This window comes from Lampetra fluviatilis, chromosome 18 (assembly GCF_964198595.1).
Source record: "Lampetra fluviatilis chromosome 18, kcLamFluv1.1, whole genome shotgun sequence".
NCBI classification, from domain to species: Eukaryota; Metazoa; Chordata; class Hyperoartia; order Petromyzontiformes; family Petromyzontidae; genus Lampetra; species Lampetra fluviatilis.
The window spans coordinates 1,541,658-1,557,760 of NC_136292.1; the positions used below are offsets into that span (position 1 = coordinate 1,541,658).

Sequence of the window (16,103 nt, forward strand, 5' to 3'; positions counted from 1 at the left end):
TCATTTGCCTATCAACCAAAGGAGATTGCGCAGGGTCAAACATTTGATGCTCAATCAGGGTTTGCTTTGGAAGTGATTCTTAGCCAACGGTCATTATGCAAATATCTCCATAAACGTGTGAACAAAGATGGATAGTTTCAGGCCTTGACATCGCCAACTTGTCGTGACTGACAGATAAAGTGTAAAATAGTTCGCACAGAATGTCCATCTGGATCCCTGAAATTAATGTCCACCCACCCCAAAAGCATAGCATTTGTGGGAGTGCGCAGAGGAAACACAACCCGCTCCGCTGCCGTATTTTCTGAGGCGACTGCTGTAGCATCAACAATCAATGAGAGGTATACCTGTCAATATTGCGTTGGCGGTCCAGGAAGGAGCACCCCTATTGAACCACAGACGAGAGCAGTACCTTCCTAAACGTTGCTTTGGCACAAACCAGGAAATCAAACCTATAGTGCTTCACCGATGTATGCAGCACAGACCAAGTGGTGACCATGCAGATCTCCTCGAGGGGAATCCTATGGGCAGTGGCCAACCAGACCACCTCCACTCGAGTAAAGTACGCTATGGCCCTCTGACGTGGCCAGCTCTCAGAAACATCATAGTCAAGCCATAACATTGAACTCTGAGAAGACCCTCATCTTTAAATTCAGCCCTGCTCAACTCGTCGATCCCTGCGCAGGTACCAATTCAGCACCCTGGCTGGGTCCAGACGATGCCTCTGCCTCTTCCCCTGTCTGGCTTGAAAGGCAGGGACAGAAGGGCAGGTGGGGATTTCTTGCTTTCTATGAAATCTAGAGGCTAGCGCAGAATGTCGGGCGCAGGGAGCAAAAACGCACCTCTTCTCCTTCATCTTGCCACAGTCGATGACGTAGACCACGTCGTCAATGGTGATGGAGGTCTCGGCGATGTTGGTGGAGATGATGATCTTGATGACTCCCTCGGGCGGGGCTTTAAAGACGGCCTGCTGCTCCTCGCTCGAGAGGCTCGAGTGCAGTGGTAGCAACAGCGCCCTGGACCCAAACAAAAAAAACATCGCTGCTGCTGCAGCCTCCACCGCAACGTATTGTGCCAAGGTTCTCCCGTTGTGACGTACCTGAATGGACCAGAGGTGAGGTTCGAATCTTGGCAGCTGCCGGTGAGTAAACTGGATTCTCATGTGCAGCGAGTTTGTGGTCTCAACCCGGTCACTAGTAACTCGAGAAAATAACGCCCATATTCTACAATTTGGTTCTGCATTTTATTTAATTAAGTACAGTGTGCTAACCATTTACCTGTAACAACATGCCCGTGCCCTTACAGATGTGTGAATTCGTTCGGCAATGATTACCTGTTTCCACGGCGGTTGTTAAACATGGGATTCGTCTGGAGTTTCTCAAAAAGAGTCTTTATCTCCCCGAATCCAGGCATAAAGATCAGGACAGCTCCTTAACACACACATGAGCACAATGCAAACAGATGCAAACCACAATAAAGTCATAATGCAAATACCATACGCTTGTAGATACACTGCATGTTATTTAGACTTGACATGCAATTAAAAGCAGATGTTTAAAATCAAACAGTCATAGGCAGCAAACAGGAACTCTGGGATTTCCTTTATCCACCACCTGCTTGACTTAGCTGTGTGATCGACTGCCAGTGGCGAGATATGTCAGCAGTGTACCTGGTTTGTAGTCGTGCTTTCCTTCCAGGATCCACTCCAAAAGTTCCTCAATGAGGTCCAGGTTTATTTTCTCCAGGTCCATGGCAGCAAGTGTCTTTATTGTGGATATTCTGCACTCTGGGGGGTCATAAACAAACACGAGTTACATCAACAACTGTAAACCCTGGCTGAATTTAATATGTAAAATTACCAATATGGTAACAGGTGAAAGATGTTATTTTAATCAGTTTTCACTATCAGCTTCTTTAATCTAAACCTGCAATTCTTCCATGACAATTTAAACTAATGACCACTAGCATAGGATTGAAATAAGGAAGCAATAGAGTAGAACGTGCAATGCATTGCATGGTGTGTATGATGTGTGTCGACTTCCTAAGGACACTTCCTTGATGAGGGTCAGTTATGGTAAAACTAAACTAGACAGTTCTGAGCATTTAATGGAGATACTGCCACTACAGTTATAAAAACAATTTATTAAAGGCACATGCAGGTGTGCTGTTCATTTTCACTGGATGGAATTTAAGGCATGAGCAGGGCCTCATTTAGCCATGAACTGAGAATGAATCAGCGATGATCAAGGTGATGATTCTAAAGGTGCTGCTCATGACCATTAGCATTATGTAACATCTTGACGATGACTCAAGCGCTGCGAATTATTGTTTTGGCTAGCAATTAAACAAAGACAGCCCCTGCATCGCGTGATTTCAGATGCACTTCTATAGGAGTCTGAAACGTCCTTCAGAGATTAGGAAGCCAATGGAACTATGCACTTTTAAATCTCGATGGAAAACTAATTTCTTTAGAACTGCTTTTTGTGTTTGGTCTGTTGTACTTCCCCCGCACCTCTGATTAGCACGGTTGGCTACGTACAGTGCAAAATAAGTTCAACATACATATATACATCATGCTGTATGATGATGAGTCTGCTGCTGCTGCTGATAATCATGCTAATGCTGTAAAAACCCCGAGAGAGTAGAACAAGGTAGTGTGCCGTCTCGCCTATGTATCGACTATGCAGTTGCTGGATGGAAAGCGTGTGGTCCGGAGCCTTTTCCTTGACAGGCACCGCGTTTCTTGGCGAAAGAGTCAGCGAGCGCGAAAGCTCTTCCTCCAGTTGTCCCAGGATGCCACCTCCTTTGCCTCGGCGCCCTCCTGCTCCACTGGCACTTGCGCCCTTCCCTTTGCCACCATCTGGGCCGCCGCGCACGGCTGGACGCATGAACGGGCTGCCGTGTTCAATGATGTAGCTGCGCAGAGAGTGGGGATACGGACGGCAGTGACGTTTTAAACATTGACGTCAAACCGTTAAAAATTAAAACGTCATCCAAGGAACCTATGTAAAGGTTTTCGCAAACAGCACTTCACTGTACCTGTATACAGGAGTTAAATTACCACCGTACACCAGCTAATCTCTATGCACTCGCATCTAATCCCTTTGGGATCTCATTTCAAGCTACCATAGCAACTTGCATTCTCTTGACATTTATCCACATTTCCATTTTATCTAGCCCAATTCAAATACTGTACGTGTATTGTCTTTATTCACCGGGTACAGCATTGCTTTGTTGAGCTTTCTTATGTCACGTGCACATGACATTTTTATTTTACAGTTCCTCCGTTATGCCTTGCTGAATACTCATTTAACCTGTTTGTTCATTAATTAATTTTACTTATGTTTAGGTTTCATGTTCAGGTGTCATGTTAGCCGACTCTCTGAGTTGGATGTCTTTGCATTGACAGCTTGGATGTCCTACTCGCTCTGCCACCGATGCATCATTGACATTCTAATCACTCACGATACAATGGCCACTTCCACAGCCTCAGGGAGACCATCTCCAGCCCCGCCCTCTCACCCTGAGGGGACTCCCATCTCAGGCCTTGACAAGACCTCGTTTCAGTAGCTTTCTCTCTCTCTCTCACCTCAAGACGACTGCCCGTGTTGCGATCGAAACGTCGTGATCTATTAGTTTTCTATCTACGTGACTTTACAGAAAGACCCAAAGAGTACGAGTAAAAATAGTACTATCTTGTTTCTGGGTGTTTTGTATACTATACTTTCTTCAGCATTATGCAATTTATTTCTCATCTGACCTCTGGGAAAAAACGGCTTCTAACCCAGATGTAATTAAATGTAAGATGCATTTGCATGTTGTATGCACTCAGGGCTATGCACATATGTGGACACCCTGATAATCGGTTTAAATAAAGTGGTGGGGTCTTTACACTTTATACCACCATGATGTGCAAACCTACCCACAGTGTAAAACCATGTAATCACTGGAGAAAAACCAGAAGCACAAGTGAGAATAAACACAACCATGATCTCCACAACAATGACCATGCCTTGAAATAGCAGCTATTGATTCCACCCCATTACGTGAAATTCGATACAATGAAAGGAACGAAGAGCACTGAACTAAAAGGTTTTCTTTTCCATTTTTTTTTGCACCTTTACAGCACAGATCCAGATTGCATTGTGAGCAGACACAGCTAAGGACATATGAGTAAAGGCTGCCTGTGGTAAAGGGAGCTGTTACCAACCATCACTTTTCAAATTATATCTGTTTTGCAGGAGAAAGGGTACCAACACATCAGCGATCATTCAGTGACTCACCCAGTAAGGTCAATGATATCTTCAAGGAAATACTGGTCCACTGGAAATGTTCTCCCTGAGTTTGAAAGCAAACATAACTTGTTAGCGTTTGATTGATTAAATGCAACGTCATTATTTTATGTCATTTCGGAAAAAAAACACCTACATTAGAATCTATTGTTACTGCAGTGTCTACAAGCGTTGTAAGGGCAGCTATGAGCATGATGTGCATTGGCCTGTATCATTAAAAGGATGACGTGGAATTGTTAGAATCAACATGAACTTCTGCCAAGCTAACATGAACACATGAATAAAATTATATTTGCATTGATCACCTTAGATTCTTTAATAAATATTTTCCGAGCAATAAACCGCCATTTACACAACATAACCGGAAATATTATGCTCATGTTACATTTATTATAATGGACCTAACACAACTGAACAAGAGAGAAATTAATTATAAGACAAAACTTAAAATATTTTACCAGGTAAGGCCCACTTAGCAATATAGCTCTTTTTCAGAACCCACAAATAATAGCTCAACGAAGTGGCTTATCATGTGGAAATTTAAAGCAGCCAAATACTCTAAACGCATGTTTTAAAAACTGGAGGACCCTGAGAAAATTCCACCCGACCACGGGGAGAACATGCAAACTCCAAATATACAGGAATCAGGGTCTACATCGAACCCACAACTTCCTGCATACCAGGCGAGGTAGTTAACATCTCGCCACCGTGGCACCCCTAACAATGGAGATGGTAAAAAATAAGACAAATAATAAATCAACTCTTGGATGGACTTGCGGCCGATAATCAATTGAATGTATCGGCTCGCTGGGAAGGGTGAGGGTATGTCATTACATGCAGAGTGAGTGTGCTTGAAAACACTGCAACGCATCTACTAGGCTAGTGCTTCACGTGAAATCTGTAGACTGCGCAGGTCAAACTGGGTAGCCACGTGCCTGGTATGTGCACGACTGGGCAGCCGTAGAGGTACTCAGAAAAGAGCTGTGCGTTGAGCGTGGCACTCATGAGCACCACGCGGAGGTCACTCCGCTGGGCAATGAGGTCTTTGAGCACCATCAGAAGGAAGTCACTGCACACACGGAGCGGATAACAACACGGCGCCATCTTCTGAATCAAGACTCGCATAGCAGTCAACATATAATAGCATTGAAATTCCTTTGACCCAAATCAACCCAATCTCGTTACAACTCAGAAGCCTTCCAGGGGTTGAGGTGGACAAGTGCTTGGGTAGGTGATCATCAGAGTGCAATGATTGCGAGCATACGCATTCATTTTAATACACGTATCTTTACATGCCAAATCATAATATAAGTGTATTTTTCTCATGCACTGGGTCTTGAGATGCAGATGCTTATATAATCCAAATTGTATCGCAGCATATTGTCCTTCTATAATGTTACGTAGTTTTTGCATCTCAACTGTTTGTAAGCCTGGTCTGATTAATTATCAAACTGGCTTTCCCATTAGTTATGTAATGACGCATTAATAAAACATAAATTAAGACTAACGTTATATGCATCCAATTGTGTGTTTAAAATGTTTTAATTTTCAGCTCGTGCAAGTTGTACACCCCGACAGTCACTAAAGGTGCTACCCATTAATTTTTTATCGAATTGCCACACCAAATCGTGACACTTGAATCGTATCGAATCGCAGGAGGGCAAAGCGCGACGCGCCTATCCCTTGCGTGTGTCGAGTGGCTCGTGGCGATGCCAGCCCAGGTGGTGGTTAGTGGGACCGGTAGTCCTTACCTCTCCTCCGTGCGCTCGTGCACCTCATCCACGAGAACATGCGTGACCCCCTGCAGCATCGGGTCACCTTCAAGCCGCCGCAGCAGCACGCCCGTCGTGCAGTACAGCAGCCGCGTTGCCGACGACTGGCGGAGGGCAAACGTACAGCGGCGAACGGACAAGTCAAAATACAGCAACAGAGGCATGTGCAATCGGATACCCCAGCTAATACCAAGACCCTTTATTCAAGCCTTCAACCTCATCAGGGACTCTTTCTATTCCACGGCCTCACCAACTTACAACCATACCCTCGGTCAACTCCTTTGCCAATCCACAAGTTGTGTGGTTTAGTTGCCTACACTTCGTCACATCGGTAGGTGTGACTTTGAGAAGGCGGGCTACACAAATGCTGCACTGCTCTCATTGCCAGAAACGATCATCTCTGTTGCCACGTGCTGATGATTTTTTGGCTTCTGCAGGCGGCAGACTTGGTGCACAACCTGAAGCAGGAGCTGGGAGCATACTGCAGCTAAACATTTATTTTGCTGCACTGCACTCTGCTGCCCACAATGTCACCCCAGCATCTTTATTTGAAAAGACAATTATACGAGGAGTCTTCCTTAACACATTGACGTGACAAAATAATGAATCCAAAATATTGCCCGTCGGCACTTAAGCACATCACGCAAATCGAGATGCCACGTTGGCACTGGAGCAGGTTCCTAAGCGCCCCCACCCCTGCCTAGCACGAGTGCCACTCCACCACCGTCACCTGCACACTCTCCAGCCGGATCTGGTACCCGACGCTGGCGCCGAGGCGTTCGGCACGCTCGCGGGCCACGCGCTCCGCCACGGAGATGGCGGAGATGCGGCGCGGCTGCGTGCACACGAGGTTGCAGACGTTCGCGGGCGAGCCCTGCAGGGAGGCGTCCAGCACGAACTGGGGAACCTGCGTGGTCTTTCCGCACCTTCCGACCGATGCCAAAACAAGAGAGCGCGGTTAGCCGCCGTCAAAGAGGTCAACGGGCGTGCGACATGTGAAATGTGGTGATGCTGCGTTAGCAGTGGTGCACAACCGTTGTTAATAAATAAGCTCAACACGTTCGTCAATACCACCGTCGTAAAATGAACAATATATCACAGGTCATGTTTGTGGCTAAAGTTCTTCCACAAAGCACTTAAAATCAACAAGAAGCATTGTCCAACACATCACCTATTATAGCATTTTCTTTTCAAGGCATTGATACTTATGAATGAACATGAAAGCGTTATGATCATTAGACATGCAGAGACGCATGGAGGAAGCGTTCCCATTGTGGATACTGCCAGATTCCTCGTAATCTGCAATTCCTTCAACACAACTAATACCAACATCAATAACGAAAAAAAGAATGAATTAGACAGGTAACTATTCATCAATAAAAAATTATTAATATACCCATGAAATATTCATATATTTATGCAGAGAAGAACAAATAACTTAATGTGGAGGGAAAAACCGGAAGACCTGGGGAAAAATCCACGCAACCACGGGGAGAAAAACATGCAAACTCAAAAGATACAGGTGTCGGGGTCGGGATCGAACCCACAACCTCCTCCATACCAGACGAGGGAGTTAACGTCTCGCCACCGCGCCGTTTATTCGGCTGTTTGTGGACTCTGGTGAAGTCTACGATCGTGATTCACGCGAGCAGAGGGGCTGTGCGTGGACGTACCCCGTCATACCGCTGACAACCAGCACCTGGTGCAACTGCAGCAGCTCCAGGATGAGCTCGCGCTCCTCCCAGGCAGGCAGCTTGCTCCGCTCCTGCAGCATTGACTGGTACTGCCGGCTTGACTGCCACGTACAACGACGCGAAGCGCACATTCAATTAGGACGCACGTCAAACGCACACGCCAACCAATGAATCGGTGACTGGGAGTCGGGCTGTGAATCATAGAATACAATTTGAAGGTGAATGAGCATCTAAATTCCGACTGCATCTATAGATGCTGTACTGCAACAGTGCAGATAGTGATTTTGTAGAGGAAAATTTAGTTAGTTATAAGCAAAGACCTCCCTGACATGGGGAGGTCATCATTCAACAGTAACTATTATGTTGAATTTATTATAAAAATTTTACCAGGTTAAGGCCCATTGAGAAATATTGCTCTTTCTCAGAAGCAACCTAGCCACAAAATGACAGCCTAACAAAGTGGCTCATAACGTGGAAATGTTTTGCCGCCAAACTGAAGAAAGGCTGCAAGTGTGCACAATTGAACTGGGAGGAAAAGAAAATCCAAAAAACACACGCGCTTAAAAGCGATAAAAACAAATGCAACAAAAAAAAATGCGGACCATTTTCTCCCGGTACTGGCGGCAGAGCTTGGCATTCTGTGCGAGCGTGTCCTGCTGGCGGCGGTCTCGCCGCTTGCGCTCCTGTTGCCGCTGCTTGAGGCGCACGTAACTCTCGGGCTCCACGCCGACCGTGCTCGCGTCGTCTCCGTCCTCCTCCGCGCCGTCGCGCGACGACACCGCCGGCGGCGGCGTCATCGTCGGCCCCTGAGCTGTGCCACGCACGCAATCCCTGGGGCCGTTCCGGTTGCCCCGCTTGTCGTCGCGAGCTCGCTCGCCGGGGCCGTTTTGGATGCTCGGCTTCTTGCCGCGCGTCTGGTCGACGGGGTCGATGGCGTTGGCCGCCCTGGTCTCCCAGGGCCGCTGCCTCCACGGCAGTGTCTCGCTTTGGGGGCGCGGCTCCAACTCTTCTCTGGGTCTGGCGGTTACAGTGGCAGAGAGGAGCAGTGTCAGCAAGCAGCATCACATTTCGAGTAAAGAACACAAGCCCCATTACATTCGTGATCAAGACCACTCCAACTATACCATTGGGAATTGAGCCTACATTGACCCGACAAAGCTCGAAATATTATTATAAATTATTTAAGACGACTACTGAATACAATATTTACCGTTTCATTTTACGCAGCATCCCCAATGATAGCTTTGCACTTTATCAAAATTTACCATTGAAATTACACCTGTGACTTTTCATGGCACATCATCTTGTAACTGAAAATGGTGATTCCTAATAATTTCAACTTGTAATACGAACAGTATTCACTTACTGTTGAAGTCAGAGAATGGCACGAGGAACCAGAAATGTCGGAAAGGCGGCCAGGCGATGAGGAGACAGCACCAAATTCCCCTCAAAGCTCTGAAGCCCTCGAAACATGTGTTATTGTCTAATTAATGAGTGTTTACATGTGGAAAGAAACCCGAGCGCCCGGAGAAAACCCACGCATGTGAGGTGGCAACACTCTATCCCATATATATGGAACAAAGGCCACAGTTTGCTATATCAACTTCTCCTGGAAGGATAGGGTATGGCTCCTTGATGCCCACGGGAAGGAGGTTACACAACATTTATGTGTTCCACCAACCCTTGCCTCCAGTGCTAGATTCAAGGCATGCGCCACGACTGCCCGGCTAATTGATGATAATGGTAATGATGATGATAACGACAATTATTACTACCACTGGACTCACTCACCGGGGTGCTCTGCTGGCGATAGCGCTCTGCGGCGGTGCCTTGACGACCGAGGCCGGCTGCGGCGTCTTGATCGGAGCCAGCTGTGGCGCGGGGAGGCTAAAACTGTGCTCCGCCCTCTTCAGGAGCTCCGTGACCCTGGCCTCGTTCTCCTGCAGCAGCATGGCGAGAGTGAACACGGCCGGGAGCCGTTCTGCGGCCAGCGCCCCCGCCTCGGCGTACAGCAGCTCGCTAGCGTACAAGCAGAACGACGCCGGCAGCAGGACGTTACTGGACACGAACGCCACGAGAGGAGCTACGCACGGGTAGCGGTTGTTGGCGGGGAAGCGGATCTCGAGCTGGTACATGGACTGAGGCGGCTCGGCGATGGAAGATTTTCCTCCCGAAGTACCGTCGGCTGTGGGCGCCACGTGCCTCTGCCGACAGCGTGTCCCGAAGCGACAGCCGCCACCCCGTAGGTAAAACCTGCACACGGGCCCAGCGTCTTCCTTGAGCCTCTCGTCGGCCCTCTGCATCTGGTGAGGGGCCTTGTTCTTCAGCTTGTCCGTTAGGAAGCTCAGCTCTAGGCTGACGAGCCACACCCTGTTCGGAATTCGCTCAATGAAGTTTGAGCCGAAGATGGACTCCAGGGCGAAGGCCTCCTCCTTCCGTTGTTCCAAGCAGTCGTCCAAGGAAATGTCAGCGTTGGCATAATTAAAACTTCCTGGAAATCTCTCCTGGAAGCACTGGGTCAGCAGCAACTCCAAGGAAGCTCCGATGTCTCCGTCGCATCGGCGCAAAGTGGCCTCGCAGCGCGACCTGTCGAAGCCGTACCTGACAGGATAAAAAACCTGTTAACAATATTATAAACATTGCGACGATATTCTCACATTGGCCGATTTTATAGGATGAATTCTGCTGGAAATGTTACGTTCTCACTTATATGCGCATTAATCTGCATGTCGTGCTGCTGCTCAGAGTCAGGCGTGGAAATTCGACATTCATATGGTAGGAGCAAGTTGACCCGTAATAATAACCACTGTTGACTTCCCACATCTATATGTAGAGCCCTTTTGTCAATCTACTGCTGAATGTGGGCCTCTCCACACCAATTGTGGAAAGGGGTTTATTGACTATACTTCACCACACTGGTCAGTGTGCTTAGGTGAAGGTGGAGAGGAAACAACATGGGAACATAGTACAGCATAACAATGCATTTTTTTCTGCACTGCCCTCTATTGCTCATAATATAGCCCTATCGTCGCCTATAACACCTGCCTCATGCATGTTAGTTGCCCATCCAAGCACGATCCAGCACAGCCTTGTTTAACTTCTGAGAACTAAGGAGATTGGGAGCATTCTGGGTGATTTATGTCATCTGTGTCTTCCCACAATAGTACTCATTATACTGATCCTGGAAGAAGGGCTGAGCTGACTGAATGAGATTTGAGGTTGCAGCGTTCTAATTACGAGCTGCACAATCTGACAACCAACACATTCCTATCGACGGAGACCTTTTTTGGCAGTATCAAAATGATGAACTAAGAAAAATAGGCTTTAACCTTTCTGGCAATAACACAGGTATTAAGATGTTCAAACACCAAATCGACACCTATTGCAAGGCATCAGATCTGCATTAACCACACATACTTGTGGCACAAACATGTAAACAAACATGTGCTGATAATTATATACGCACGGTCTTTGAAACTGATTGGCCCACACCAGAGACAGCCTTGTTTGTGGCCATGTCTCACCAGTGTTAGACCAGAGAAAGCCGAAAGGGGAACAGCACCGCTATTACATTCTGCTAATGTAAGAATGCTAGAAAATCGACAGGTAGATTGCATGCAAGCAACGCACACTGATACCTACAAGTGGTGTTTAATGTTGACACGGCACAGCGGTGTTTTGTTCCACACCTGGTGAGGTTGTGCACGGCGAAGGGGGACACCTGAGCCTGAGAAATGGGCTCAGGCCGAGGGCTCTCGCAGTGGTTCACAACATCTTCCACCAGCAACTCCTGGTCCGCCTCCCAGTACTCCTCATCGCCTCGCGACTCATCCTCCTCGTAATCGCTGTCCCTGCTCGCCCGTCACCAACCAACACAACATTATCACACCCTCGACACGCATAAACCATGCCGTGTCAGTGCAATGCCCTGCCAATCCACACTGCAAGAACTCGGGTTAACCTTCGTGCCAATGGGTCCAATTCCCATGCAACGTGAACAGCCGTTTAAATTTAGACAAAAAGACAGCCAGATATAGAAATCAGATGTCTCTTTTATAAGAGAGAGCTGGGATAAAATAAGCACAGCAAAAGAACATACCAATGCCAAATAATTTATATGAATTATGATTAATACATTAATTATTTACTCGTTGGTAAATATTTAATGAAACAAAAAAGAAATGACTGAATTCGACCACACTTAATATAGAATATATATCATTTACAGCCCTTCATCAAATGACGACCTCCCCACGCTGTGATAGTCACCAGGCTTGTTTGACCATACTTCAGCACATACCTCACAATTCACCAGGCATTTAAATTCACAAAATCCCCCCAAAACCCTTAAAACAGCACTTTAAAAACGTTCTTGTGATAACAAAAATTACTATGACATCTGGTACAATAATGACATCAAAGGCAATCATGGAAAAATATAACAATGCCAAAATTGTCCAGAGCAATTAAAACCCAGTTTTGAATCACATTAAACACAAAGATGCTACCTGTCTACACATACAGTGGATATATTTAAAATGTCCTTTATTGTTTAAAGAGGCACTCACTCTGTCTCAGGCTCCTGTCCTTGAAGCACCCGGAGCAGCTCTTTGACGTGCTCCTGATTAGCACTCGTCATGCGCAGCTTCTGCAGAGGGACCCGTGACTCCTGTCGCGCCCCCCCACGGCTTTTTCCTCCGCCACCACCTCCTCCCGCACCACCACCACCACCGCCACCACCGCCACCACCACCGCCACCACCGCCACCACCGCCACCACCACTGCCACCGCCCAGCCCATTCTTGCTTTTTGATCCAGAGCCTCCACCTCCCGCCCGAGCTCCACCTTTTCCTGCACCACCACCACCACCTCCTCCACCACCACCACCACCTCTTTCACCACCACCACCACCACCCTGCCCTCCTTTACCAGCCCCAGAGGACCTAAAAAGAAACATGATCAAAAACATGGTTACAAAAAATACTTAAATACGCTTGTCAACTTTCATAATCTCAAAGCAATGGAACTTTAAAGCAATGTTGTAAGTGTATTAACATAACACGTGATGTTACACCATCAGGCAGTGTCACTCAGTCTCTGCGACCCTCCAAAGTGCAGCATCATTTTCAATATTATCCATTTATATTAAAATATAGCTGCTAAATGTTGCATATAACCCGGTGGTTGATAATCATGAAAATGTGCACGATAGCGGATATTGAGGACTGGCGTTTGAGAAACACTATTCCAAGACATTCGTCCGCTCTCAGTTCATACATCTCTTTCAGAGGCAATATTTATGTGCGGGCGATATTAATATCACTCATCAGTGCAGCCTCACTGACCTAGGCATACCGTCGAACCTCGGCGCTAGCACAAAGTCATCGTCGCCATCATCCCAAAAGTGGCTGGTGTTCTTTTTTGGACTCGCAGAAGCACGGCCACCGCCCCCCCTGGAGGCACTGCCTCTCGGCTTATTCCCGCGGCCACCGCCGCGGTTGGGCCGCGCAGCACCACGTCTCTTCACCACCTTGCTCATTCTCGGTGTCGCACAACTGCAAGCAGAGAAAACAAAATTACATCCGTGAAAGATTCTACTTTTCTTGCAAGTTTAAATTTAGTGAAGGAGAAAACCGATTTTGAAACAATGGTCAGGTGTGCTCAGTCATAGAGCTCTGATGATGTTACTACATTAATGTTGTGATAAAATGGATGGAAGTTAAGTAATTGGGATGTCACTTCTGAACAATTCCATGATTTCAAGTATATTCGAGATGTGAAAAATCCTTAGTTTCGTCATAAAGTGGCTTTTCACTTGGGCATATGACAAATTAAGATTGAAATTGATTGTCCATTTTAGTTTTTAGTCAGAAATGCTCACAAAACACCCCTGTCAGACCTGCACAGACAGATGTATTCATCCACGGTGGGATGGTGATGTGCATTCAGTTGTGTATGTGTGAAACCACTGATTTATTCCACGAGAAAATATTTTCAAAAACAATAGATAATCGATGCTGCCATCGTTGTGATTGTCAGTACATGCAATCCAGAGCTCGCCGGTTTGATCTCCCAGCGTGGCAGTTGAAAACAATTACAGCTTTATTAAATCCCCCGAGTTCTATGCACCCGGCTATATGAATGGTTACTCCACAGTGGGTTAAGCTCGTTGCATCCCATCTCTTCCAAGCAGTCTGGCGAACATAGACGGAGGCCGGAATACTCACGAGAGGGGCTTCTCCACAGCACCCTCTCATTGAGGCCCATCAACCAGCAATGACTTACCTTAACCAACCTTTAACAAACAACTACCTTCCAAATTCATATCCCTAATATTGTATTATAATTATTTTGACACTGTTACTGAGGTTGCGAAGTTTATAAAACTTCTCTACTGCACTACATTGGTTTGAAGCCTTTTTGCTCATTACCGAATCTTCAAACTCAAATAAAAACGGAGACAAACAATGTACACGCCAAGATATACAGTGTATGGTGTTTTATCTTCCTGAGATGCGTTTATAACAACATTTTAATCCATTAATCATAGAAATATGACCACATCCAAAGATCCTGTGCAAGTGGGGGCACACTGGGAGAAGGGGGAAAACATTGAGGAAGGAGGGCCCTATGACGGCAACAGGTTTTCAATGATACGTGTAGGAAAGGATTTGAGCCAAGTTGCGAACATGGAAGGAAGTTATCAGTACACACGACAAGAGGCCAGGGGGTGAGGTCGAGACAGCAGGGGTGGCAAAGGAAGAGTTACATAATTACGTAACTCGCTGGCTGACGCCCTTCACCCACAAATCTCACTTAGGTATCAACCTATCACCATATTAGGCTTTGTGAATGTCACTATACAGGAAGGCTCATTGACTGTGTCAGTCAGCAGCGACTAGTAACTGGCTCAAGCACTATGACACAATCACACCCAGCAAAACAATGTGAGTGTGTGAGTAAACATGCAGCCTTTGTCAATCCACTTCAGGATGAAGGCCTCCCTACGCCGTGCAGGTTGTGGTCATTTCACCATACTTCAACCACGCTAACCATACTTCTCCAGTGCGGGTGGGTGCATGCAGGGGGCGTGAGAGGGAGGGGTGGTGGGGAGGGACTCAGGAACTGCTCAGACATGAATCGCCACTAATGTTAGATTTGGCTGGGAATTGAACTTAGGTCACAGAGTTCACTGTTTATCCCCGGGAGTAGTGTCGAGAATGTATAATGCTTTTAAACCGCGCGAAATTATTTTTCACATCCAAAAAAGACTGCCAATTATGGTGCAGTAGAAGCTTGCTATAATGCCTTATTATCGAAGTGTGCTTGTATCAGACGTTTCCATTCGAATTCTCCAAACAGAGCTTATATAAGAACTGTAATCATATCAAGTGTGCGTATACGTTTCTCTATCTGATATATTTGGAACACAGCCATTACAAACGTAAGTACGTCCAACTTCTTTCGCACCGTACGTAGCCAAACGTGCTAATCGGATGAGAATGACACCGTAATTATGAACCCGGCATGGCCATTATGAAGCCTCGTAGCCTCTTATGAGCCCAGGCACCAATTGTAAAATCGTGTATCCCATCACCAATCCGACATTGCCATGACGAACCCGGCACGGCCATGATGAACCGATAGAGCCATTGTGAATGAACACAGCCACCGTGAACACGACGCGGCTGTCGTGAAACCGACAGAGCCATTACCAGCCGTCGTCCCCCACCACCCCGCCGACCGAGAGCCGCTTCCCGCAGCGGTGAGACGCACGACGAGAGCGAACAGGAGCCCGAGGGGGTTCGGCAACACGCGGCGGAGGCGGCGGCGATGACACAATGCAAGCCGCGGCGGCGGCGACACAAGCCGATCGAGTAACAGGACAGAAGCTCCACTTCAAACAGAAAAACCCGACAGATTATTCGCCGTTTCGTGCGCGTGTGTAGTAGTAGTGGTGGTAAATACAGGGGGGATCGATAGTTGAACGAGAAGGAATTGAGAGACGCGTCACCTCACGCTGCTCCAGACGCCGGCTTCACGCGAGCGGCGCCATGCTGCCGAGACCGGAACCAAATCCTTTTTTGTCCGCGGAAACAATCGGCGATCGCGATCGTTCAGAACGAAGCCGCTTCAAACTCGGGAGCTAAAACGCTCGTTTATTATCTAGCGCTAATCAACCGTACGTGAATAAAAATCGAGTCTTTATGTATCCGTAAATGTTACGCGAAACGCTCTTTACCGTTGTAACAGTTATTCGGGCACGACTTTGCTGCGCTTTTTTCCTCTCTTCCACCGCCCGGAACGTCTTACGTTGCCATAATTGCGCGTTTCCGCACGACGTAGCA

The 16,103-nt window shown here is 47.1% G+C and overlaps 1 protein-coding gene across 2 annotated transcripts in view; it reads right to left on the reverse strand.

Moving 5' to 3' along the window:
- DHX57 (DExH-box helicase 57) overlaps positions 1 to 16,068 on the reverse strand; it is a 28,971-nt gene extending 12,903 nt beyond the window's left edge. The window contains exons 1-15 of one of the 2 annotated variants that reach the window (XM_078864304.1): positions 15,998 to 16,068; positions 13,101 to 13,310; positions 12,324 to 12,698; positions 11,445 to 11,606; positions 9,547 to 10,356; positions 8,358 to 8,772; positions 7,735 to 7,856; positions 6,792 to 6,987; positions 6,041 to 6,165; positions 5,225 to 5,358; positions 4,281 to 4,335; positions 2,666 to 2,913; positions 1,667 to 1,783; positions 1,331 to 1,427; positions 840 to 1,013 (exon numbers count right to left, since the gene is read on the reverse strand). In XM_078864304.1, coding sequence (XP_078720430.1) covers positions 840 to 1,013; positions 1,331 to 1,427; positions 1,667 to 1,783; positions 2,666 to 2,913; positions 4,281 to 4,335; positions 5,225 to 5,358; positions 6,041 to 6,165; positions 6,792 to 6,987; positions 7,735 to 7,856; positions 8,358 to 8,772; positions 9,547 to 10,356; positions 11,445 to 11,606; positions 12,324 to 12,698; positions 13,101 to 13,294 — 3,224 coding nt within the window. In that variant the 5' untranslated portion in view covers positions 13,295 to 13,310; positions 15,998 to 16,068. Of the gene's footprint in view, positions 1 to 839; positions 1,014 to 1,330; positions 1,428 to 1,666; positions 1,784 to 2,665; positions 2,914 to 4,280; positions 4,336 to 5,224; positions 5,359 to 6,040; positions 6,166 to 6,791; positions 6,988 to 7,734; positions 7,857 to 8,357; positions 8,773 to 9,546; positions 10,357 to 11,444; positions 11,607 to 12,323; positions 12,699 to 13,100; positions 13,311 to 15,769; positions 15,880 to 15,997 lie in introns of those variants that run through there. The other variant, XM_078864303.1, reaches the window with a different exon arrangement.
- Positions 16,069 to 16,103: the final 35 nt, after the last annotated feature.